The sequence below is a fragment of the Mustela nigripes genome, chromosome 13 (assembly GCF_022355385.1).
Source record: "Mustela nigripes isolate SB6536 chromosome 13, MUSNIG.SB6536, whole genome shotgun sequence".
In the NCBI taxonomy this organism is placed as follows: Eukaryota; Metazoa; Chordata; class Mammalia; order Carnivora; family Mustelidae; genus Mustela; species Mustela nigripes.
This window is the reverse complement of record NC_081569.1, coordinates 49,832,121-49,858,142: the sequence shown is the minus strand read 5'-3', so window position 1 is coordinate 49,858,142 and position 26,022 is coordinate 49,832,121. Positions and strand designations below refer to the sequence as shown.

At 45.4% G+C, this 26,022-nt stretch overlaps 3 protein-coding genes across 7 annotated transcripts; 1 reads left to right on the top strand and 2 right to left on the bottom strand.

Moving 5' to 3' along the window:
• Window positions 1-2,267: 2,267 nt before the first annotated feature.
• Window positions 2,268-8,650, bottom strand: OSGEP (O-sialoglycoprotein endopeptidase). 2 transcript variants are annotated; one of them, XM_059372429.1, is made up of 11 exons: window positions 8,151-8,650; window positions 6,566-6,685; window positions 6,208-6,383; window positions 4,330-4,425; window positions 4,144-4,193; window positions 3,920-3,998; window positions 3,318-3,383; window positions 3,119-3,209; window positions 2,831-2,906; window positions 2,633-2,731; window positions 2,268-2,469 (listed from the first exon to the last, which is right to left on the bottom strand). In XM_059372429.1, exons 1-11 carry the CDS (start codon window positions 8,179-8,181, stop codon window positions 2,430-2,432), a joined length of 924 nt encoding a protein of 307 aa, XP_059228412.1. In that variant the 5' UTR covers window positions 8,182-8,650; the 3' UTR covers window positions 2,268-2,429. The 2 variants fall into 2 exon arrangements, with proteins under 2 accessions (XP_059228412.1, XP_059228411.1); XM_059372428.1 differs by having other exon boundaries at window positions 8,128-8,649.
• A 127-nt stretch (window positions 8,651-8,777) lies between these two features.
• APEX1 (apurinic/apyrimidinic endodeoxyribonuclease 1) lies at window positions 8,778-12,041 on the top strand. 3 transcript variants are annotated; one of them, XM_059372425.1, is made up of 5 exons: window positions 8,778-8,882; window positions 9,189-9,314; window positions 9,517-9,701; window positions 10,519-10,711; window positions 11,272-12,041. In XM_059372425.1, the coding sequence occupies exons 2-5, from the start codon at window positions 9,257-9,259 to the stop codon at window positions 11,787-11,789; spliced, it is 954 nt and encodes a 317-aa protein (XP_059228408.1). In that variant the 5' UTR covers window positions 8,778-8,882; window positions 9,189-9,256; the 3' UTR covers window positions 11,790-12,041. The 3 variants fall into 3 exon arrangements, with proteins under 3 accessions (XP_059228408.1, XP_059228410.1, XP_059228409.1); XM_059372427.1 differs by having other exon boundaries at window positions 8,828-8,851; XM_059372426.1 differs by lacking the exon at window positions 8,778-8,882 and adding an exon at window positions 8,911-9,039.
• Window positions 12,042-12,121: 80 nt separating this feature from the next.
• Window positions 12,122-15,909, bottom strand: PIP4P1 (phosphatidylinositol-4,5-bisphosphate 4-phosphatase 1). 2 transcript variants are annotated; one of them, XM_059372430.1, is made up of 7 exons: window positions 15,624-15,909; window positions 15,120-15,310; window positions 14,646-14,752; window positions 13,870-13,975; window positions 13,613-13,665; window positions 13,423-13,513; window positions 12,122-12,968 (listed from the first exon to the last, which is right to left on the bottom strand). In XM_059372430.1, the coding sequence occupies exons 1-7, from the start codon at window positions 15,784-15,786 to the stop codon at window positions 12,825-12,827; spliced, it is 855 nt and encodes a 284-aa protein (XP_059228413.1). In that variant the 5' UTR covers window positions 15,787-15,909; the 3' UTR covers window positions 12,122-12,824. The 2 variants fall into 2 exon arrangements, with proteins under 2 accessions (XP_059228413.1, XP_059228415.1); XM_059372432.1 differs by having other exon boundaries at window positions 15,645-15,908.
• Window positions 15,910-26,022: the final 10,113 nt, after the last annotated feature.

The following is a 26,022-nucleotide window of genomic DNA, read 5'->3' as shown; positions in this document are numbered from 1 at the left end:
AAAAAAAAAAAAAAAAAAAAAAGATTTTATTTATTTGACAGACAGAGATCACAAGTAGGCAGAGGCAGGCAGAGAAAAGAGAGGAGAAGCAGGCTCACCGCCGAGCAGGGAGCCCGATGTGGGGCTCGATCCCAGGCCCCTGGGATCATGACTTTAGCCGAAGGCAGAGGCTTTAACCCACTGAGCCACCCAGGCGCCCCTACAGTAACAGGTATTAACAGTATACTGCTAATACAGGAACAGAAGGGAAAGCAGAGTACACTGGAACAAATACTGTAAGGTGGTTGGATGTAGTGGTGGGAGCTCATGAATGTTCTGATAGTTTCTATCTTCTCACTAAAATAGGAGCCAAAGAGTGAAAATCAGGGGAGACACAGATTTGAGGGGCTAGAAGGTATAAAATGGTTACTGGAAAGAAGGCAAGTGAAAGGACTAGGGTATACTGTGAGGTGGCCTAAGTTTCGGGACGATGCATTTAAAGCAAGACGAGTTAGCTTGGCTGTTTTTCGCTAGCCCTTTCAGCTGCATGGCTCTAGGAATCAAGTATGTGAAGAGCTGAAGTGTGACAAAAGCAAGAAGGGCAAGAGAGGTGAGGGCATTGGTAGTGAAGTGCTCATAACTGGAGTTCAGCAGGAGGGGAATGAAGACACACAGGGGATGAGGTCAGTGGAAAGGAAAATCAAAAGATTGCAGGGCCTAGTAAAGAGGTGAATTGTTAGACTCAGTGCACCAAAGGAAATGATCTGGAAAGACAGGAGGGATGTCTGAGATTGAGATATGGTGGGGCTATAGGTCTAGATTAGGACCAAGGGAATGAGTGGCTACAGGAGGGGCAGGGGGACAGATCATGGGAGCAGCACAGAGCTGAGACCAGAGCATTAGAAGGATGATCCACATAGGTACTAAAATCGAGATCTGGGTTTTTTTTTTTTTAAAGATTTTATGTATTTATTTGAGAGAGAGGGAGAGCACGAGTAATGGGGAGGGACAGAAGAAGGGGGAGAAGCAGACTTCCCGCTGAGCAGGGAGCCCACCTCGGGACTCCATCCCAGGACCCTGGGATCATAACCTGAGCTGAAGGCACATGCTTAACGAACTGAGCCACCCAGGCACACCTAAAATCAAGATTTAACAGGAGCGGCTGTGGCATGGTCTAGTCTAATAAATGACATGTGTTTCAAAGGTAAGGTGTGGTAGGGATGAGAGGGAACAGACAACACAGAATGAGGAAAAATGAGGACACCCCCACCACCACCTCCAGTGTCAGTGGTACAAAGGATGTGGGGGAGAGAAAACAGTACCACTAGAGGCGGTAAGAGAAGCAGAGTCCTCAGGAGAAACTGGGGCTCTGAGCAGGAATGTAAAGAGAACTTTCAGAAGAGAGCTTGAGGATATAGGAAATTTTACGAATAACCAGCTATTAGTTCCAAAGAGCACAAAAGGATTTCAGGAGAAACAAAAAAAGGCGTGGAAAGTAATGGTTATTAGAGTGCAGAGCTGAAGGTGCCTTGGTAGTTTGCGACTTCTCATGGTGACTAACAAACAAGATAAAGCCCACGATGACATTAGTTCTGGCAGCTGGGGCAGGGAGGGAGGGATCCAGGGCACCCCTACAGGCCTGCCCCTGGAAGTGTGTGGAGTATGTAGGAATAAGTGCATGGAGAACAGTTTTGCTCTTTAGTTACAAATTAGTACAAAATGAGACCTGGCTCCCGGGTATTTTAAGGCAAGTCCTAAGAACCTACCTCAAAGAATTTAAATGAGATGACAAACACAAAGCAGTTGGCATGAAGCAGGACACTAAAATAGTATTAGTAATGATACTATTATTATTAAGAGGATGTTAGAAGAGCACCTAAGATGGCCCCCTCCAGGGCGCCTGGGTGGCTCAGTGAGTTAAGCCTCTGCCTTCAGCTCAGGTTCATGGTCTCAGGGTCCTGGGATTGAGGCCCACATCGGGCTCTCCGCTCAGCAGCGAGCCTGCTTCCTCCTCTCTCTCTGCCTACTTCTCTACTAACTTGTGATCTCTCTCTGTCAAACAAATAAATGAAATCTTAAAAAATATATATATATATATTAAAAAAAATTTTTTTAACTTCATTTTAAATTTTTTTAACTTCCATTTTAACTTCAAAGCAGCAGCCCTGAACAGTCGGCCAAGGCTCTGCTCTGACCCTTACCTCCCTACCCATTCCCCCACCAACAAGAATTTATCCAGTGCCAACCCTGTGTCATTCTTGATTAACACAAGCCAATCACCAAAAACATACAAAACCAAAAACAGTTTATTGCTGAGTCAACCTGAGGTTCAAACGATGGGAGACAGGAGTCCATAGCCTTGCCAGGACACTCAGGTCAGGACAGAGATTAAGGCCCAAGTTCCCGTAGGCTCCACTTAGGCACTACCTACTCTGATCCTGTTAACCTTGTTAGTCCCTCCAAGTCACTTCTACTTCATCTGTCCGATACCTGTGAAAAAAAAAAAACAAAAAAAAAAACAGAAAACCTGGTGGACAGCTATCCCTTAGAAGCTTCCATTCTTCTCTACCCTCATGATTCTGGACCCTCTTCCCTGCTGATTTTTGCCTACCTCCCATATAATTCTATCTACCCCTGCAAGGAGGATACACACCTCTGCGTGATCCCAGAATCACTAAGGGGGGTCCTGTGTCCTGCCCGAAACATCTCCCAGCCAGCCTGGGCAATCATGGCTCCATTGTCAATGCAGAATCTAGGAAGAACAAAGACATGAAATTTGGGATTCAAGGGTGAAGAATCATAGTAATTGGAGGAAAAAAAGAAAAAATCAAGAAAGGGAAAGGGCCTTTACCTCTCATCTGTGGCAAAAAGCCGGGCTCCACGTTCCTGGCACATTGTCTCCATCATTTCCTGTAGCCTCAAATTACCTGTGAGGAGGTAGGGGTTAGGCAGCCCTTTCTGCATGGTCAAGCTGTACACCTCATGTGTGTTTACTTACAATTATGAAGTAGGGGTTTGGGGACAAGCTAGGAAGCAGAAACTTCTAATTTTCCCAAACCCTTAAGAGATTTAGACTAGCAGGAGGAAGACACTAATGTCCAAGAACCAGGAAAGAGGCGCACAGTTTAATGATACATACACCCCACACCTCCCACGATGAGGGCCTCCTGGGAGCCACAATGTGCCATGGCTCGCTCTGTGATCTCTACCAGCATTGCAAACACGGTTTCCTGTGGGGGACAGATAAAGTGAGAACAACAGAGGGGATCCTGGTTCTGTTCTACTACGTAAAAGCTCCTCCAGACCCAACTTTCTCTCCCGGCATTTTATCCCATTACCTGCAGAGAGAAACATAAATCCTCAGGAGTACACTCGCCTGTGGCCAGCATCCGCTGGGCTACATCCTATAATTAAAGAAAATAAATAAATAAAGGTTTAGGGATGACGTGAGAGCAAAAATTAGTGTGCCTGGAGGATCACTGTGTCTCACTACAATTCCACTTACCAGCATGTCTACACCGCACTTTGCTTTTCACTGGCACTGAGCTATGGAATGGGCAGCATTTATTCGGAATTCAATCACAAATGTCTGCCCTGGCACCCCCTTCCCTCCCAACCCCTTACTCGGCTTAACTTTCTCCCTAATGCTTATCATTATCTGACCCTTTTTATTGTGTTATTATCTTCTGCCCCCACTTGTTTCTTTGTCACTACCACCCCCCAAGACAAGTAAGTGCCAAGTACAAAGAAATTTTTATTTTGCTCTATGCTGTACTGCTACTGCCTGGAACAGTGCCTGGCACACAGATGTTTAATAAATATTTGCTTAATGAATTTAGTCAGCATCATTAATACAGACAGGAAATACAATGGTGAGCAAAACAGATACGCCTCATTAAAAAGCATGGCAGTGCTCTCTCTTCACCTGTCCCACACTCACCTCAATGAAAGACAGTATCCCCGAGAATGAAACGTCCATCCCCTTCACAGTATATGGCAGCTCAACTAGCTTCTTGCCTCTGTGTGGGAGTGAGCGTATGAGGCACGAAGGCTTTAGTCAGCTGGCTGCTCAACCTCCAAAGTGCTCCCAAACCTCCTTACTGTATGTAGAGGGAAATCCCGGAAGACCCACCAGTCAGCCTTCTCCCTCTTATGTTCCCTTACCGCTTTGCCATCTGTTCAATATTGTAGCCTGGACTGGGGTCATTGGAAATCTAGCAGAAGGTAAAAGAGGAAGGAATCAGATATTCAGAAAGCATAAGAAACTAATTCACTATTTCCTACTTCCATTTCCATGGCTCCCCAGAAATTTATCCATACCTTATGTTTTCTCTAGCCCCAGTGGCTTACCTTCAGCACTCGAGCAAAACGATCCAGACAATTACCCACAGCAATATCGATGGTTTCCCCAAAGATGCGGTAACGATGTTCTGAATATGCAATCACCTAAGGGTGATGAGGATGTCCATGAAACCTCAAGTCTGTAAAGAGGAGTATTTGGCTTTGGGGAAGAACATAGCAGAGGATCAACATGGCCGCTGCAGCTTCCAGTAAAAATGGAACAAAAGAACTCACCCAAACCCTGAATAGGTACTTTCTCATAGCTCTTATCTCAGAAGTTTATATGTACCTTGAGGATTCCCAGAGCAGGTTCCTAATCTACAGAAGGCACCCTAAATCAGGGTAGAAGCAATTCTCATTTCAAATACATTTCTCTAGCTTGGAGGTTCCCAATATAGCCTTTAAAGGCAGTCTTGACAGTATGGACTAAGCAGGCTTTCAGGCTTGGAGGCATGGAACCAGAGTCCTTCTAGACTATTCTACCAGGGCAGTGTTATTTGGAAACAACACAAAAGGCAGAGTTGAAAACCTCCAAAAATCCTATACCGGATCACACTAATAACACACCCAACTCAGCATGGCAAACAACTTATGTTCATTCTTCACATATGACCAGCTTCTACCAGAGAATATTTACCACCCACTGACACGTATATTTCTGACATTCAGTGTCTCCTTAAGACCATAAGAAGTCCTTTCCCTTTCTGATGCTGCTAAGGATTTCCTTCCATTCTGATATAGATTGTAATCTGCTGTTAAAAGGCTGGCCACAAAAGGGAAAGGGGAGAAAAAAATTCTGCCTTTCTACTTCTGTTGTCTACTCCCCTACCCAATCATCTCCCTGTTTTCCCACCTTAACACATTTCAAGAGGGAAGAAGAGAAAACCATCACTGCTTCTCTTCAGTAACTCTTGCAAGCCTCCATTGCTACTGTGCATACCCCAAGTCCCTAATTTTGTATGCCATCCTTCAGGCCCCTGCCAGCTATATGTCCTCTACCTATAAAAGTTCCCACATCATTTTTATAGGAATATGTGCTTCATCCTAAATAACTATGTCACAAAATAAAGTTTTAAGCCTTTCATTAGCTGGGGATGATCATTTTTTCTCAAAATAACCCTGTCAGGTGTTCCATGGGAAAGAAAGACTAGAGTTCTCCAATCACAACCGAAAAGGGTCTTGCGTGGTACTCCAAACAACTCTGGCTTCACCTATAAACTTAAAATGCCTTCTACCACTTATAAAATGTTTTTTAAATTATTTCTGTTTTCACACTCTTAACAACTTCTATTTACTACCAGTAAAGTAAAACAAAACATGAAATTATTGTGAAGAAACAAATCACATAGTGCCCCTTAGTTTTAATTGCTAAGATATAGAGAAAAAATAAGCTTCAGATTAACAAAAGAAAGAATCCTTTCATTACTTTGAAGGCTTCAATATTTACTATTCTTTTTTTTCTAAATTGGAAATTTCTTATCTTTATAACCACATATATAAAAACCATGTAAGGGGCGCCTGGGTGTCTCAGTCACTAAAGCTTCTGCTTTCCACTCAGGTCATGATCCCAAGGTCCTTGGATCAAGCCCCACACTGAGCAACCTGTTCAGGGGGAAGTCGTCAGCTTCCCCCTCTCCCCTGCTCATGCTCTCTCTCCGTCTCTCTAATAAATGAATACAATCTTTTAAATAAATAAGTGCCATCCAATATCGTGATCATCCTGTCCAAATCTGCAATACTGCAAACTTTCTTGTGGGTTTTCTAGTGCATAACATTTTAGGTTCAGATGAGTCTAGCTTTGTTCTCGCAGGTGCCACACTGAGTACATGAAAGTTGCTGGCACAGTGCCTTAGAAATTACGAGGGAACGATAGAGTACTCCAAATACCTGTGTGTTTCCTCCACTGACATACAGCACAGTTGGGCTGGTGGCTCCGGTGATAAGGCGGCCCATCTCAATGTGGCCTATACAGTGGTTCACGCCCAGCAATGGCTTATTCCACAGCTGGGCCACAGTGCGGGCCACAACAGCCACAGAAACCAGTGGGGCACCCATGCCAGGGCCTAGGGGGACAGAAATGGGAGTTAGAATCCTATGGATACTGGGAAAAACAGAGCTGGGGAAAGTAAGGGATGCAAGAGGTGAGGTAGGGGTAGTGGTGGTAGGAAAGGGGAGCAGCGGGCTATTCTAACCTAGCCAGGCTCCAGGTATATTCTTCCATTGTCAACCACTATCCCAGCTATACCTTTGGTGTAGGCAATGCAATCAATATCCTGGGAGGTTAATCCAGCCTCTGTCAGTGCCTCCTGTAGCAGGTCCAGGATAACAGCTTGGTGATGCCTGGCAGTATCACCCGGAAGGAATCCTAGGAGATGGACACAGGTCAGAGATCACAGGGTTTTTCTACAGCAAAGGCAGGTAGACTTGCCTATGGTTTTGCTATAGATTCCCTGATCCAAATTGCAATTCTCTACTATTCCTAAATAAACCCATTTTACTGGCAAAACAACTGACTGGTTTTTTGTTTTGTTTTGTTTTTAACATTTACACAGTGTAGGAAGAGTCCCTTTCACTTTCCTCAAGCATCTTGTCTTCCAGATACACTCTTTCTAGCCTGTTCAGCTAGGCTGACCAGCTCTCCAGAAATGCACTTCTTCATACCCAACTCCTACTCAGCCTTTAGGACTCAATTCAAGTGAAAGCTACTTTTCACTTCACCCTTTGGTGATCTTCTCTGTGGCCCCACAAACCCCATGCACAATCACATCTTTATACTCTACATACCACATTAGACATATAACAATCAGAGCATTATAATTATTTGTAGTTTCCCTAGTTTAACCATGAGCATCGTAAAGCACTGGCTATTTACCTCTGTAATCCTGGTGCCAAAATGCCTAAAGGAGTGATGACTAAACACAAGATATGTATTTTCTAACAAGTAACCCATCACAACATCATCGTTTCAGGGAGGCTTTGCAGGTATATGCAAGTCAGTCGCCTTTTCCTTTATATGCAGGAGTTTTAAGGGATGGTGGATAAAATACAATGTAAGAGGGGCGCCTGGGTGGCTTCAGGCAACTGCCTTTGGCTCAGTTCATGATCCTGGAGTCCTGGAATCGAGTCCCACATAGGGCTCCCAACTCTGCAGGAAGTCTGTTTCTCCTTCTGACCTTCTCTCCTCTCATGCTCTCTCACTTTCTCTCTCTCACATAAATAAAATCTTTTAAAAATTACAACATAATAACTTAGAAATAACATTTGTTAGATGAGTTGTAACATGTTTAGTAGTTTCACTTATTTCTCAAGACCCAATAATGCAGATATTATTATTTCCATTTAAAGAGTCAGGAACATAAGCCCCAAACCAAATACTGAACAGGAATATTACTGTTCCTGTCTAACACCCAAGGTGAAAGTCTCTACACTCCTTCTCATTCTAGATAATTCTGATTGCCACTATTATACTGTTCATCATACTGCAAAGTTTTGTTCTTAGGTCCAACTCCAAAGCGGTTCCTAATATCTGCTCTTGTATCTAGCACCCAGCTGACGATTAGTATATAAAAAGCACTCAATAAAAGCAAAAGAAACCCAGAAGATCCAGGTCCAAGGGCCTGTGACTCTTCTAACCATCAGCCTGTCATGTTCATTCTGTCACATAATCTCAGAGATTCGGAGCAAAAACCTCTACAAGCGGACAATGCGCCCCACGCCCTACTTTGCTAGCCAGCGCTCAGACGGAAGGTGCGGCCGGGCCGAGGAGCGCGCGGCGAACTCTCGCCCCCTCGCCCCCCCCACACGCACCGGTGCCCGGAGGCGTGACGTACGTCCGCCGCGGATTCGCCAGCACCGCGCCATCCCGGACCACTCCCACGCCAATCTTGTTCGCGCTGCCTTCAAACCCTAGCACCGCCGGCATGGCGGAGACTGAGAGAAGACGCCGGCAGGGCTGGCTACCACAGGAGCCGCAGGGCCCTCACCAGGCCGCGCCGGACCGCGGATTCCGGAGCGCGCAGGGAGACTCAAAACGCCAGGTGCCAGGCAGAAACGCGCACCGAGACGGGCCCCAAAGGGCTCCAAGGCTCGCACGCCCGCGCCAGCCCCACCCCCGTCGTCCCGGCGACCCATCAAAGGCCCCTTCAAGGATCTGTCCTCCTAACTGCCAGGGACGCTGAGCCGGCATCTGCTCCTTGCATTCCTAGCCATTCCTTTACTTCTCTCCCGTGGTCCAGCCCAGACACCTCCACTGATTTTTTTCCCGCTCTTGCCCAGCACGGGGAGCCTTCGGTCGGGACGGTAGAACGAGTCGTGCATCTGGCACACCATAAACAGCCCAAGAATGAAAGGCTGGGGCCTTCAGTCCCTGGGAGACTTGGAGGCGGGGAGCGGGAAAGGCCGAGCCTCTCTGTCACATGGCCCCAGACGACCAGCCACACGCGCTCCTCTGCCTGAGGCGGTGCTCCCCGGGTCACGTGACCATTCCCCTTACCCACGTGGGGGCACAGCGTGCAAGACTCTTTGTGCTCGGGTAAGGAGGAGCCAGGCTGGCGTCGGAGCAGGTCAGATACTGGGTTGGTCTTGTTTGCCGAGCAGAGGGGCTTCCCGGACTCTGATCCGCAAGCCTAAATCAAAACCCTGAATTAAGGCCCTCGATTGGCCGGAGGGCGGATCTCACGAGGACTGCACAAGGCATCCTGAAATGATCTAGTCTTGTGGGTGAGGGGCTGAAGGGCCTGTGGTGCCTGGAGGCGGGGAAATGATTCAGAGATAATCTGGTTTGAGAGGCGGTACCTAGTGCGGGGGCGCCCCAGGGAGGAGTCTTTTCCCAAACCTTAGCTGACTTCACGACCTCTTCCTGTCTGCAGGGAACACGGTAAAAATACTGCTTCGGTGGGCGACGTGGTACTGGTTCAGAAAGGCTTTCGTTACAGTGATGCCGAAGCGTGGGAAAAAGGGAGCCGTGGTAGAAGACGGGGAAGAACCCAAGATTGGTAAGAGAACGAAATGAGCCCCATATCCCTAGAGGCTGCCGTGGGGGTTTCTGATTCCTTCAGTGAACGGGAAGTGGGAACGTACTCAGCGTGTTCTTGCAGATTGTAAGAAAGTCGTAACAACTCTCAGTGGGTCTATAGTAAAGCGGATCGAAGTTGCCTTTTGTCAGCTTTTTATCATAGTGTATTACTTATTTTGTAGAGCCAGAAGCCAAGAAAAGTAAGGCGGGAGCAAAGAAAAACGAAAAAGAGGCAGGAGAGGGGCCAGTCTTGTATGAGGACCCCCCAGATCAGAAAACCTCGCCCAATGGTAAATCGGCCACCCTCAAGATCTGCTCCTGGAATGTGGATGGGCTTCGAGCCTGGATTAAGAAGAAAGGTTTAGATGTGAGTGAAATTCAGGGAGGGGGAAGGGACAGTCTTTCGTATTGAACGATCTTGGGATTTAATCACCTTAACATTTTAGTCCCAACGTGTAAGTTTTATTTTCCCTTTGTGTGTAGATTTTTTTTTTTTTTTTTTTTTTGGTGAAAGTTAAAAAGAGGAGCTTCACCAAGTTATAGAACTACTGTATTTTTGAGAACTGTCCAATTTTTCAACTCCATTTCTATAGTTTTAATTAATGGCTTCATCTCTTTGCCATGCACCTTGTTTTTGGACTTGCTTCACTTCATCTCCAGTAGGTCTTCCATTTAAATTACGGTTTAGGAGTGCCTCGCTAGTTGATTTGGGGGCGTCGTGAGTTGGAGCCCCACCTGTGGCCTGGAGTTTAAATTTTAAAAATATGCCTAAAAATCTTAACTTGGCTATCCATTGCCTATGAAAGAAATACCGTCTCTTCAGCGTTGCATGTAATACTCATTTTTTCTTTTAGTTGCCAGTTATAGAATTTAGCTGTTACACTTACTAGACTTTTTCTTTAAATATTTTATTAGAGTGCACAAAGGGTTGGGGGGGGCAAATGGAGAGGGAGAAGCGGACGTGCCACTGAGCAAGGAGCCCAACCCTGGGCTCATCCCAGGACCCTGAAATCATGACCTGAGCTTAAGGCAGATGTTTAACTGAGCCACCTAGGTGCCATGTTCTTATTAGACTCTTAAGCATAGTGATTGTGTCTAAGCAGTGTAGTTCTAGTACTTGGCACAGAGTCTTCAGTGAATGTCTGAATTGATAGTACTTTTTCTACTTTTCATTTCACTCACAGTGGGTAAAGGAAGAAGCCCCAGATATCCTCTGCCTCCAAGAGACCAAATGTTCAGAGAACAAACTACCAGTTGAACTTCAAGAGTTACCTGGACTATCCCATCAGTACTGGTCAGCTCCTTCAGACAAGGAGGGGTACAGTGGTGTGGGCCTGCTTTCCCGCCAGTGCCCCCTGAAAGTCTCCTATGGCATTGGTGAGACCCTGTTCATTCCTAATCCTTGAGCTCTTACAATCCAACGGCTAATACCCTACTCCAGCCCCTAATGTGAATTGCTTTTCCTTTTCTTACACCTTTTTTTTTTTTTTTAAGATTTTGTTTATTTGACAGCAATAGAGGGAACACAAGCAGGGGGAGTGAGAGAGGGAGAAGCAGGCTTCCTGCTGAGCAGGGAGCCCAACATGGGGCTCAGTCCCAGGATGCTGAGATCATGGGACGCCTGGGTGGCTCAGTGGGTTAAGCCGCTGCCTTCGGCTCAGGTCATGATCTCAGGGTCCTGGGATCGAGTCCCACATCGGGCTCTCTGCTCAGCAGAGAGCCTGCTTCCCTCTCTCTCTCTGCCTGCCTCTCTGTCTACTTGTGATTTCTGTCAAATAAATAAATAAAATATTTAAAAAAAAAAAAAAAAAAAAAAAAAAAGGATGCTGAGATCATGACCTGAGCTGAAAGCGGGAAAGCGGATGCTTAACAACTGAGCTACCCAGAGGCCCCTTCTTACACTTATTTATGCTGATTTTGTTTCATCATTTCTGTAGGTGAAGAGGAACATGATCAGGAAGGCCGAGTGATCGTGGCTGAATTTGATGCATTTGTGCTGGTAACAGCCTATGTACCTAATGCAGGCCGAGGTCTGGTACGCTTGGAGTACCGGCAGCGCTGGGATGAAGCCTTTCGCAAATTCCTGAAGGGTTTAGCTTCCCGCAAGCCCCTTGTGCTATGTGGGGACCTCAATGTGGCTCATGAAGAAATCGACCTTCGCAACCCCAAGGGAAACAAAAAGAATGCTGGCTTCACTCCACAAGAGCGTCAAGGCTTTGGGGAATTACTACAGGCCGTGCCACTGGCTGACAGTTTCCGGCACCTCTACCCCAACACGGCCTATGCCTATACCTTTTGGACCTATATGATGAATGCTCGATCCAAAAATGTCGGTTGGCGCCTTGATTACTTTTTGTTGTCTCACTCTCTGTTACCTGCATTGTGTGACAGCAAGATCCGTTCCAAGGCCCTGGGTAGTGACCACTGTCCTATCACCCTATACTTAGCACTGTGACACCATCCCTAAATTACTTTAAACCTGGGAAATAAGCCCCCCAATTTAGCTTTAAAACTTAACCTCCCCAAAACATCTTTAAAAACTGCTCTCTAGAAACATGTGCACTGTATTTCCCTTCTAACAATACAAATCCTTTAACCAGCCTACTACTGATGCTTTTCTTTAAACCTCCGGATTTTTTTACATTAAAAAAAGCTACTGATGACTTCCTTTGAACTGTCCACATGAAAATAAAGAGCCATAGTTTCAGCCTTGCTGTCTTTGTATTCTACCCCTTCGTGGGGCTACAAATTCCCCTCATTTTTTACATATAAAGATAAACAACTAGAAAAGGGTAGTCATGACCGTATTTATTTACAAGCACAGGATGAATCCCTAGCCTCCCCCAAGACAGAGCAACCCTACCCAGCCCAGTTAAATACTCCAACTAGGGGGTAAGGTTGGAAGGAGGAATTAAGGGAAATACAGGACTAGGGGAATATACCCCACATTAAATAGTTATATACACATCAGTTCCTGTGGTTCTGTACAGAGCAGCGGCTGACCCCACCCCCCAGGACACGGAATGGGGGGGAGAGGAGACTGAGGGTACTGAGGCCAGAGCCAGCCCCTGGTGAAGTGCAATAGCAGCAGCAAGGTCCTAATGGTGCACAAGAGGGAGGGAACCCCCAGGGCTACCCACCCCCACCCTGCCCTGGAATGTTTAAGGGACAGGAATGGCTCTCAGGGAGCATATTAGGAAGGACAAGGCTAGAACCCTCTTCTGGGACCCAGGTTTAGGGGCAACATTCTGTCTATTTTACCCTAAACACAGCAGCCCTTGGAGGAAAGCAGATGGCCAGCAGTGGTCTTCTCTACCCCTCCAAACCTAGGTGAGGGCCTGGTTCCTTCCTACCTCTCCCCAGGGAAAAGGAAGGCAGCTGCTTGGCTCCCTTTACAGAAGCCGAGGGAACCTTTTACCACGGTTCCCTTTGTAGTGTCACTGTCCCCACCAGGGAGGGGCCAGGCACAGTCTGTGGGTTGTCATGAAGCTCAGGAGAAGTTCTGGACAGGGTGGCTGACCTTCATACAGGCCCAATAGAGGGCCCGGCCCAAACACAGCACAGCCAACAGGATGACAAATGCCCAGGCTGCATAGATGCCTCCATATCTCCGTGCATGCTTCCATGTGCCAAACTGATGAAGGAAGATGGGGTTACTGTTGATCTCTTAACATTTTCTAGAAATCATAGTAACAGACTGGGAGTTTCAATCCCTGGTTCCCTATCCATGTGTATCCATCTTCAGGGACCTTCTTAGCCTTGTTCTGCTCCCTTCCCCTAGGGAGGTACATAAGTTATACAATCCCAGACATCTGTCAGTTTTTCTGACAGGTGAGCCAGGTTTCCTTACAACAACTCTAATTTAACCCAATTCTCCACTGCCCTATCTTCTGCATAAAGAAGATGGCTGATTTTTACTCCTACAGTAACAATGAAGATTATCAATTACGTTCAAGTTCAGTTCACCTACACATTAAAACAAAACCCCCTCAGTTAATCTTTCACTGTTTTTAAGGTAGCCATTTCCCAAATCTTAGGCTATGGAGATGAGGCTGAAGACTGAGAGGGGCTGGATCAAGATTACTCACAGCAAGGCCAGTGGCAGTGACGGCCAAGAGTAAGCCAAGCAAGAAGCAACAGATACATCTCTTTCGTGGATATCTGCGCCCAATAGATGACCTGTGGGGAGGCAAACAAATGGATGTTTGCAAAGGCCCTGCAGATTTTCCCACATATGTCAACAATTACTCACTCAACAATGCCACTCCAATCACTTACACTTTCCTGCAGTGAGGGCAACGGGCCAAGGTTCGGTCTGTGAATTCTGTCCACTATGGAGAACAAAAAGGGGAGAACCAATTAATAGAAGCAGGGCCATGTCTGATGAAGGCCTTGGTACAGGGGAGGGTAGGAAATGAACAGAAGGGAAATCAGAACAAGGCTTTTTAGGATTAATTATCATAACTCAGAAATACATTCATGATTACTTCTGTTTCTCCCCCTCCTTCCCAAGACTTCCCAATATCCCTCCTCACCAGGAAAGTATTCTTGCAATGTCCACAGATAACCCTGACACCCATAGGTTGTGGTTCCGGACTCAGAGGTCCTGGATGCACAGGCCCCAGGTTGATGATTCTTTTGCTGTAAAGAAGAAAATGACTACGTTTAAATAACTTTTAATCGGGGCACCTGGGTGGCTCAGAGGGTTAAGCCTCTGCCTTCGGCTCAGGTCATGATCCCAGGGTCCTGGGATCGAGTCCCGCATCGGGCTCTCTGCTCAGCAGTGAGCCTGCTTCCCCCTCTCTCTCTGCCTGCCTATCTGCCTGCTTGTGATCTCTGTCTGTCAAATAAATAAATAAAATCTTTATAAAAATAAATAAATAAATAAATAAATAAATAACTTTTAATCCTAAAGGTCCCCACACTATCCCTCCTCCACACCCTCCACTCCCGGCCTAAGTTCCTCTACTTCTCTGTATGTGTACTATACCCTATACCACCCCAACCCTATCCCCAGGGATTTGAGGAATAACACAATTTAAACTTCAGATCTCTAATTTCTCTTTTATCTCATGATAATTCACCCAGCTCACTAGACTATTTCCTATAAGACACCATTTCACCCCAATCTTTTTATTGTCAGATGTGAAAGATGGCTATAATATTCTAAAAGATACAACAGTCCGCAGTATTTTCCTCTTTCTAAATAAACATGAGGCTCTTTCAACTCAAGGTTCTCTGCAAACATTCATCCTTTTTACAGCTTTCCAATTTTTCCCACTAATGCCCTTCTCCACTTTATGTCTCTTACCAGTAAGGCCGAGGGCAGGCAATCCGCTGGGAAGTCACTTTGCAGATAAGGAGACAGTTACAGGGGCAACGAACATATTTTTTCCCTGGAGGTGCATTCTTGATTGGCTAGAGAATAATGAGGATATCGGTAAGCAAACCTCTAATTCCAATCCCTTCCATTTCCTCCAAAAACACCTTCTGAGGAGAGATCAGAGAAATAAGATTTTAGCCAGGACAGACAGATGAAATTATAACATGAGATTCACAAATAAAAACTAGGCTTAAGTATCCAGGACAGGTATGAAGGTACAGGATGGTAAACATTATCTTCAGTTGAGTGGCTTCTGGGGAATTGACAGTGTGAGACTTCTGGAACTGAAACTGGGTTTCATGACTAGCACTTGGCTAACACCTGAAGGTCAGGGTCTAGAATCGAGGGATCAGAAAGCGGATCTAGGAAACAGGGCCCATTTCATAGATATGTATAACTCACAGTGGCTTCATTGCAGACGCCGCATTTGACTACATGCTGATGCATCTTGCCTTCCACGTTGATGAGAGACTGGCAGACTCGGCAGGTGATCATAGGGGCACTCCCACTGTCCGGGCTGGTCAGAGGGGAGTAGGGGGGCGGGTCCTCCCCAGGCAACACGGCGGGGTGTCCCTCAGGGAACGGGGGAAATGCTGAAGGGGAAAGTAAAAAGGAGGGTGGCATCACTTGCAGGCACCTCACTGATGCTCCAAAGGGTCAAGGAACTCTTTTTCGTCCGCAACCCTGCTGACCTAGCTCGGCGGGCTTCTTATAATCCGTGCTTCCCTAGAAGCCCCTTCGTTTCCCAAGCTCCTTAGCAATTGCGAAAGAAAAAGACAGCTTCACCCAGTCACAGGTGCAACTGCTCCGCACCTGGCGCTGGGGCCCCGCCTCCGCCCCAGGCCCCGCCCCCTCCCTCTGCTCTAGAGTACCCCCCGGGAACACCTCGGACCCGCCCCGGCTTACCCTGGGGCGGGGCATGTTTACCGGCTCCGTAAGGTGGTGCGGAAGGGGTCAGGCCTCCCCCGGGCCCAGCCCCACTCCCGCCCGGCCCCACTAATCCGTTGCCGCCGGCGCCACCGTCGATGGGCTCGGAGAGCAGCGGGGATCGCTCTCCGTCTGCCGCCATGGCCGCCGCCGCCACCGCCTCCTGCTTCGGCCAAGGATCCGGCTCTCTCCGCCGCTGCCGTCTCCGCAGCCACCGCCGCCGCCGCTACCGGGTCCCCAGGGCGCCTGCGCGCCTCGCGCCCAGCTCGCCCCGCAACCAGTGGCCCACCCCGCCCGATTCCGTCCCGCAAGCACGTGATAGGCTATCCCCGCCCCGGCCGTGCTGTTATTCGTGGCCACAAATCAATTCTTGGTCCTGCCAAGGCAGCTCTTTTTTTCCCATTGGGGAGCGCCGCGGCAACGTCAACTGTCACATGACCTCCCGGAGGCCGCTGGGCCTACAAAAACTGCACGTGACGAGAGGTTCTGCGAGCCATTGGAAGCGTGGCCATCGCGTTACCTCCAGACCAGGAGGTGGGGCTAGGCGGCTTCAGCGGGCTGGTCACGTGTTTCAGGAAGCCGCGCGTCCTCTGTTACGCGCCCACAGTGGGCGCGGAATCATTGCTCCTTATTGGCCCAAAGATGCCACTAAAAGACATCTCCTCTTTGCGGTTACAGTTGGTCTCCCATTGGCTGGCCTCTCTGGTCCTGTGACCCGTGGGGTGCAACTGTATTGGCCCGAACTTCGGTCCAGAAGCCGGGGGCGTGGTTGAAGGAGCGGGCAGTGAAGGTGTCAGAGCTGGGGCGGAGCTGCAAGAGGAGGGAGGTCGGTGGTGCTTAGGCAGGCTGCAAAGACACCTGGAAAAAGTTGGGAGTAAAGATGTACCAGTACGAAATGGATTGAAACGTTAAGGTTACCCAGCCTTTCTCGCTGGAGTTACTTCTGGAACCAAACCCAAGCCTGGCTTCTCCAGGAACATGCCTTGCAAACTCCACCTTCCCACTCCTCATCCCTGTTATGAATTTACCTCTTTAATGAGTCTGGATCTACCACTACAAAGATATCTCCTGTTTTACTCAATTTCTTGACCCGATTAAGTATAGGGATATTTTAATTACTTTGTCTGACAAGATGAGACCCTTTTTAGACTAGTCACAACTTTGCCCCAACCAGGATACTGCTAATGGAGGTTATTCTGACAAGTACTGGAAAAGCTCCTGAGCAGCTCGGGCGTTTAAACATAGAGCCAATCCTACTCATTCTCCGGTTCATCCGTATTCCTCCATACTCAACTTGCATGGCTGATAAGACTACAGGTTCCCCCAAAACACCTGTTTCCGAAAGAAGTCCCAAAACACCTGTTTCCAAAAGGAGAAGTCTTATGAAATCTTTCCTAAGCTGAAGTAAATAAAGGGAAGAAACAATTATCATTAATTATTATGGAAAAATTTTTTGAGTGGTCCCAAACCCCCAAAATAATCTCTTAGGCTTTTCTGATACAGTAGGACACATCTTGCTAAGATATGAACAAAATACATGGAGAAAAAAAGCACAGAGCTTCAAAGACACAATTCAAATCTATGGTGGCTTCATGCTGAGTGTAGTTCCCAGGGAAGGAGCCGGGTGGTGCCACTTTCCCTTCTAGACGTGGCAAAGTTGCCTTCACTGGAGTCCGCGGCGGAACAGTGAAAGCTCTTTTCCTTTTTTTTTTTTTTTTTTAAAGCGAAAAGGCTCTTCGGATTTCTTACGCTTAGGGAAAACATTTACAGGCATACCAAGTTTTAGGGCGCTTGGCTTTAATGCTCGTCGCGGGTATTGCGGTTTTTTACAAACTGAAGATTGTGGCAATCCGGTGTCGGGCAAATTTATCAGCGCCATTTTTCCAACAGCATTTTTTCACTTCGTGTCTGAGTCACCTTTTGGTAATTATACAACACTGCAAATTTATCCATTATTATTATATTGGTTGTGGTGATCTGTAATTAGTGATTACAACTTGCTGAAAGCTCAGATGATTAGTTAGCCTTTTTCTTACCAGGTGGGAAATTTTATTTCTTAATTGGATGCCTCATGAAATCCATCCTTCCAAAAGCAACAGTAATAAATTATGACATTATGAAATTTTCAAAAATATGAGCTACTTATTAACAAATGATTAAGCCTCATTACTGAAATATCTTGCGTCAGTATACCAAGGGCTTTTGCCTTCTCAGTTACTTGTTAGGTGGAAACAGATCCTAGGAACATTAAATCATTTCTTTATGCTCCTTCTTGAATGCACGTTTGCATTGGCTTTACCTCCTTTGAATTATACCTTTCTATCCCCAACTATGCCGTGTTGTTCCAAAAATATATTACATTAAAATTTTTATGTCCATCTGTATTTTCTTTTGTAGATTTTGATGACAAGGTATATATATCTTTGGGTTTAATTTTTTTAATTAATGGTTAGCATTTTTAGCAGTATTTAATCAAGGTAAGTACTTTTTCAGATACACTATTGCACACTTAATAGACTATAATATTGTGTAAACATAACTTTTATACACATTGGAAAACCAACAAACTCACTTGAATCACTCTATTGTGGTATTATCATTGTTCCAATGGTCTGGAACTAAACCTGCAATATTTCTGAGGTATACCTGTACTAATGTAGGTGTTTCATAAACCAAAGCGGCATAACTTGAACTTGCAAAAAGTAGGGGACACCTGCAATTTTCAAGCCTACCAAAGTGCTCTACCAAATGGGTACCTAAACAGCAGGATCCCCCCACATCTTTCAACTTTATTGGGTGTTTCAAGTTGGGCAGGTTCAGAAGTCAAGGTGAGTGATCCCTTGTTATGTAAAGAATAGTTTAGGAGGATTTCTTTAATTATGTCCGTGTAGGATGAGCTATTATTCTGGGATTAATGATGGAAGATAGAATAAAAGTCTTTGTTTCAGGTGTTACTGAAGTAATTTCCTCTAATTAAGCAAGTACAGTTGGGAAAGGCCCCATTGTCATAGGATGAGGAAATACTGGGAGACACAGACACAAGGTAGTACCAGCTCATGGTCATGGTAAATATCTGATTGAGACAGATGGGCAATTTTAGCTCAGATCTATTAAATATAGAGGATCCTTGACTGAAAACCATGCTGGAATGGCTGTGTCTCTATCACACAAGGAACGTAACCACACTGAGTTTCCCCAGGTCATAGCTCAAAAGGTAATTGCCTTCCATCTGGGAGGTGACAGGGAATTGAAAAGACAACTCCAAGGACCATGGCCAGGTTAGCCAAAAGCCTCTCCGCTGAGCCTAACATTGAAGGAAGTACAACCCACCCCAAATACGGGATGATAAAGGAATCACTGCTGTCCTAGCACTTGTGGCTGCTGCAGGAGCTGGAGACTTCACCTGGGTTCTGATCGTTAGACAACTTTCCCAGGGCAGGTTCTACTTAGATGCTGGTATCCTCCCACCACCTAGGCCCCACATACACCTAATGAACTAAGGAACATCTGGATTCAAATGGGGAAAGGACTGGAGCTCTACAGGGGGACAGGCCAGTCTGCTGCTCTTTATAGTGTTTCTGGCACACAAACCCAAGTGTTCACTCTACAGTGTAACAGTGTTCATTATTTGTATGTTAGTTATACTTACATTCCAAAACCTGTCCTTTTATGACTCTCTCCACCTTCACCAAAGTCATATTTGATATCTATTTATTTTTTTATTATATTCAGTTAACCAACATATATTAGTTTTTGATGTAGTGTTCAGCGATACATTAGTTGCATATAACAGCAACTGCTCATCACAACACATGATGCCCTCCTTAATACCCATCACCCCGTTACCCCATCTCCCGACCCCCACCCCCTTTCTGTAACCCTCAGTTTGTTTCCTGGAGTCCAGAGTCTCTCATGGTTTGTCTGCCTCTCTAATTTCTTCCCATTCAGTTTCCCCCCAGCTTCCCTTGTGGTCTTCCATACTATTCCTTATGTTCCACATATGAGTGAAACCATATGATAGTCTTTCTTTGTTTGACTTATTTTGCTTAGCATAATCCCCTCCAGTTCTATCCATGTCAATGCAAATGGTGAGTATTCATCCTTTCTAATGGCTGAGTAAAATTCCATTGTGTATATGAACCACATCTTTTTTTTAAAGATTTTATTTATAGATTTTATTTATTTATTTATTTGTCAGAGAGAGAGAGAGAGTGAGAGAGAGCACACACAAGAAGCCAGAGTGGCAGGCAGAGGCAGAGAGAGAAGCAGGTTCCCTGCGAACAAGGAGCCCGATGTAGGACTCAATCCCAGGACCCTGGGATCATGACCTGAGCTGAAAGCAGCGTCTTAACCAACTGAGCCACCCAGGCATCCCATTTAAATATTTTATTTATTTATTTGACAGAGATCACAAGTAGGCGGAGAGGCAGGCAGAGAGAGAGAGAGAGAGAGGAGGAAGCAGACTCCCGGCTGAGCAGAGAGCCTGATGAGGGGCTGGATCCCAGGATCCTGGGATCCTGCCTGAGCCGAAAGCAGAGACTTTAACCAACTGAGCCACCCACGCATCCCATGATGAGATGTAAATGTTAACCAGTAAGAAGCATGTTCTGTTGGACAGGAATGTTGGACATTCTGTTGGACATTCCTGTCCAACAGAACATGCTTGTGAACAGGAATGTGAGGCTTTGATGGGAGGTCTGATGGAATAATCCCTGAATATGTCCTGCTTAGATCCTTTTCAATGCAGGATTCACCTCCATCCATATAATAATACTAAGGAAGGACAGTGGTTCTCTAAGTGCTCTCACAAGGAAAACTGCCTTATAATAAATTCCTTTGGGACTTGAATTCCAAGGAGCCATTATTTAATCTGCAAATGGACTCATCATCTAATACCTACAGTTCTGAGTATAGTCCTGTAGGAGAAATCTAAGGCCAATAAATTGTTTCGCCCTCAGTGACATTACAATCTGTAGTGGTGGGAAGATTCATACCCATAAAGCAAGGCAGTAATTTGTGAGAAGGGCCATAAAAGAGGTGGGAAAAATCCCTGCTGGCATGGAGGAAAGGAATACTTCTTGTCTTTAGCTGTCTATTGCAAATAATGAACAACCCCCAAACAAAGTGATATGTGTTTTCTCCTTGTTATTTTGCATATTGGCTGCATGGTTCTTTCGCTGGTCTCACCTGGGCTCATTCATGAATACGTAATGGGTGACTGGAAATAACAGAATGGTCTAAGATGGCCTTACTCATATGTCTAGCAACTGTATGTGCTGGCTTGCTGGGGCTTCTTTTTTTAAAAGAAAGATTTTATTTATTTATATGAGAGAGAGATAGCAAGAGACAGTATGAGCAAGGGGTAGAGGGAGAAGCAGACTCCTTGCCCAGCAGGACTTGATCCCAAGACCCTGGGATCGTGACCTGAGCCGAAGGCAGAGGCTTAACCCACTGAGCCACCCAGACATCCCATCAATTTGTTTTATAAAACATGTATAAGAGGGGCGCCTGGGTGGCTCAGTGGGTAGGGCCTCTGCCTTTGGCTCAGGTCATGATCTCGGGGTCCTGGGATTGAGCCCCGTGTTGGGCTCTCTGCTTGGCAGGGGGCCTGCTTCCCCCTCTCTGTCTGCCTGCCTGCTTGTGATCTCTCTCTCTCTCTCTCTGTCAAATAAATAAATAAATAAATAAAATCTTTAAAAACAAAACCCACCCAGACTGATTTAACAATAAAAAGAATGTTTATTCACACACACATATGTGTATGTGTGTGTGTGTGTGTGTGTATGCAATATTCACCAAACAGAGGTAATACATATTTGAAGTCTGGTGAGTTTCAATATTAACTGAGTTCTAATAGAAAGGGATGCATAGGTGGAAGAAAATACAAAAGAGGAATAATTTTATGTGTCAGGAGGAGTAAATTCAGCATTTTGAAAGATTTTTACAAAAGGAGCATTCGAGATAGAGAAGACTTTGAAGATTTCAGTTGCTTAACATAAGCCAATGAGATACCATGTGGCTACTGATGTGATCTTTGTTCATTCTATGAGCTGTGCTGAGATAGTGTTGAAATTATGGGAGTCTGAATTATTCTGTAGCCTTCATGGTTCAAGGCATATGTGGAGATTCTTAATTTTTGGTTCTGGGTGCCACATCCTAAAAGGATAAACCTGGATAAGAATATGTCAAGAAAAGGATGGCCGGGAAGGTGGAGAATATATCCATGATATTCTATACGTTTGGTTGCCATGTGATTGTCTGAACTGGGATGTGTTGGGAGAATGAAAAAGGGCTCTTGAGAAAAATTATCCCAAACTTGGAAACAAAGCAAGAGAATGATAAAATATTCTTTTCACATCATACTGGGAGGTTACCCAAATACATTTTTTGTTTGCCTTGCAAGTTCATTGCAAATTTTGTTTGACATTACATAGTGTCAGAAGTGGGCCTGCTGAGTGTCTCACCTCCCTTCTCTGTCTCTACCGTAGATTCAAATAAGGTACGTACAGAGTCTATCTTGCTCCTTTAACTCCTCAGTGGTCCCAGTCAGAGTCTGCTGAGTCCTCTTGTAATCTGAACTTTTAAGTTTGAGGTTTGGCTTTATTGGAGTGTCCTCTGTGGCCCGCTGTTGTTCTCAGTTTCTCTTGAAAAGGGGAAGTTTGCTTTCTGAAGCAAGGCTGCTAGGCACCATTCTGGAAATAGTGCTGGTTTTAAGTATAAGAATTATGGGCCCTGGGGCGCCTGGTTGGCTCAGTGGGTTAAAGCCTCTGCTTTCGGCTCAGGTCATGATCCCAGTGTCCTGGGATCGAGCCCCACATTGGGCTCTCTGCTCAGCGGGGAGCCTGCTTCCACTTCTCTCTCTGCCTGCCTCTCTGCCTACTTGTGATCTCTGTCTGTCAAATAAATACATAAAATATTAAAAAAAAAAAAAAAGAATTATGGGCCCTCATCCTGCAAATTCCTATCTGTCTGGACAATGATTACCTGGGATGATTTAAAATTTAATTGGCCAACTCGGAGCTCCTTCAGGATTCCTAAATTAGTTTATCTGTGCAATCAATTAGAGAAAGGATATAAGGCTAAACAACAACCCGAATGGGAAGTTAATTTTAACTAGCATTTCAAGGCCTCAAAACGTGTTAATGACTCAAAAATTCCTTCTTTCTAAGATAGTAGTTCTAAACTAAGGCAAATTCTGAATTATCTCAGAGATTTACTCAACTAGAAGAATCCTCTGCTGCTCCATCCCTCCCTCCCTCTGCTCCACCCCTGCTTACCTATACACTATTCCTGTCCCTTTACCTGCTGAACTTCCTTTCTGTAATGATTATCTGGAGGCTCCTCAGGAGGGAACCCCCCCTTTTTCTTTTTAAGATTTTACTTATTTGTCAATGAGAGAGAGAGAGAGAGAGCACAAGCAGAGAGAGCTGTCGGCAGAGGGAGGAACAGGCTTCCTCCTGAGCAGGGTGCTCCAGGTGGGACTCCTTCGAGGATCATGACCTGAGCCCAAGGCAGACACTTACCCAACTGAGCCACAGAGATGTCCCATGATGTACAGGCCTGCCATGATGTACCCCCTTTTAAAGTTAAGCCAGGAGATGACATCTTAGGGCCCCAGTTCTCTCATTCTCCTAGGACTAAAGCTGAACTCTTTTGGAGCTATTACCAAGCAGTTCCCCAACCCTAAAGAAAACCCTACTGGGTTTGCTAGAGAATTCTTGATTGTAGTCCAAATTTATAAGCCAGGATTCTTTTTTTTTTTTTAAACATTTCATTTATTTATTTGACATAGAGAGAGAGAGATCACAAGAAGGCAGAGAGGCAGGTAGGGGGTGGGGAGCAGCAGATCATGACCTGAGCCAAAGGCGGAGGCTTAACCCACTGAGCCACCCAGGTGCCCCAGGATTCTCTTTCTCTCATCAGCTCTTTCACGTGTTAGTAGATGAAAGACTTGGCAGAGAATGGATGCAAAAAGATTCTTTATTGGACTTCCCCACAAAAAGGCCTTAGGCGTGAAGGAAGCCTCAAAATTAGCTAAAGACTCCACAGAAAGCTTCCTAGTGATTTCTCCCATACTACTGACTGGAAAAAAAAATCCAAAAATGTGTCCAAACATCTGATGAATTGTTTGTTTGTTTGTTTGTTTAAAGATTTGAGAAATCTTTTAAACCGCTATATGGCACTGAAAAAGTTGACCATCATTCTTCACCCCATTAAATTTTGCTTATATTGAAGGTTTGTAAGAGGAACCTGCAACTCAGATCAAAAACTGGAACTTAACTGCACTGCTATGCAACCAACCTCATGACCGAGTTAATTACTGCCAGGCAGCTCTGGTGGGCTATTCAAAATGATACCAAAAGGAAACCCACACAAGCCCTAAATACTCAAATATAAGCAAGCCAGGTTACCAGCCTGCAATTACAGCAATTGACTAAACTTTCTTACCAAACCCTCCAGGCAAATCACCCCTTAAGGGATTGCCAGTACTGCAAAAAGCCTCAGCATTGGATGAACTGCTTCAAACTCGAGAGGCTATGACAAGATTGTTAGCCCTCAAATTTCACGGCATCTTTCCCAGGAAAACAAGCCACCCTCCAGGTCAATCCTTTGGAGGAGATAGATTTCGCTGTGGGAGATGAGGTGACCAAAGCTTGTGGACACTGGGCAACGCTGTCTGTCCTTAACCCCATCCGCCTCCTCAGAGTCCTGGAACTACTCAAGTGCTGAGAGTTTCTAATATACCTATAACTGTTTTAAAATCATTACCAGTCCCTTTTCAGACCGGTTTCATCCAAGGGACTCGACAATTCATTTTAGTACCTCAGCAGCTATTCATCCTTTAGGATGAGATGTCCTTGAGGCCCATGAGGCACACATATCTTTTCCCAAAAGAGGAAAATATTTCCACATTTGAGCCTGATGAAAAACCTCAAGAGGATTTCCTGCCATTCTTTCTCTGCCAGGTGATGAAAACTCTCATGACCATTTAACACAGAGGAACCAACTTTTAACCCCTTGAATTGATAAACAGGAAGTGCCTCTCAAGAATGCCGAATTAGGGGCGCTTGGGATCGTTTGGTGAAGTGTCTGACTCTTGATTTCAGTTCAGGGCATGATCTCAGGGGTGTGAGATTGAGCCCCGAGTAGGCTCTACACTCAGCGCCAAGTCTCAGCTCTCCCGCTGCTCCTCCCCTGCTCACTCTCTCTCTCTCTCTCTCTCTCTCAAATAAATAAATAAATAAATAAATAAATAGAATTTTTAAAAAGAAAAAAATAAGAATGCTGAATTAATCTGGTTTACTGACAGATCCTACTTAAAAGGTGAAACCAGTCACTACTGAGCCAGTGATGTCGTAATATCCTTAACTGAAACCACTGAGGCTAAACCCATACCACAGGCCAGTTCTGCTCAGCAGGCAGAACTCTCTGGCAATACCTACTGCCTATTTTCTAGGTAAAAATAAAGCTGCTAACATCATATCAATAGTAGATAAGCGTTTGGTATTGCTCGTGGTTTTTGTATACTCATGGTTCTGGTATCTGGAAATAAAGGGGGTTTCTTGACTTCTGAACAGAAAATGAAAAAAAAATTTTAAGATATATTTGATCTTTAAATGCTACCCAACTGCCCAAATCTCTTGGTCATTAAAATTCCATGACACTCTAAGACAAACATGGAGAAAAGCAAAGGAGATCATTTGGCTGATACAGCTACTACCCCAGCTGCTTTAAGTCAGTCCCTACCCTATCACTTACCACTTGCAACGTCCGTTTCTCCTGAATTTGTTGACAAATTTGTTTGGCAAACTAGAAAGAAATGAACAGAATAGATTGTAAATTTGACCCCAGGTGAAATCTATGGATAGGTTCTAACAATTTTCCCTGATTGCCTATAGAGATATGTCCTGCAATATGTACATGATTTGACACATTAGAAAACCGATTAGATGGTTTCATGGGGTAAACAATACAACTTGAAGTCATTACCAAAAATTATCAGGGGTCCATTGGTAGGTCAGTCGTTAAACGTCTGCCTCCAGTTCAGGTCATGATGCCTGGGTCCTGGGATCAAGCCACATGTCTGGTTCTCTGCTCAGTGGGGAGCCTGCTTCTCCCTCCCTCTCTCTGCCTGCCTCTCTGCCTACTTGTGATCTCTCTCTGTCAAATAAACAAATAAAATCTTAAAAAAAAAAAAAGCTATTCCTACCTGGGGAGTCCCTGCTGAACTTCATAGTGGTTGGGGATCTCATTTTACTGACCTAACCATAAACTCACCCTCTAACACTGTTCTAAATTTCATAACGAATTACCTGCCACCCCTTTGCAAAAGAGTCTTTCAACTAAGCTCTGCTATCAAAAGAAGCAGTCATCTGGC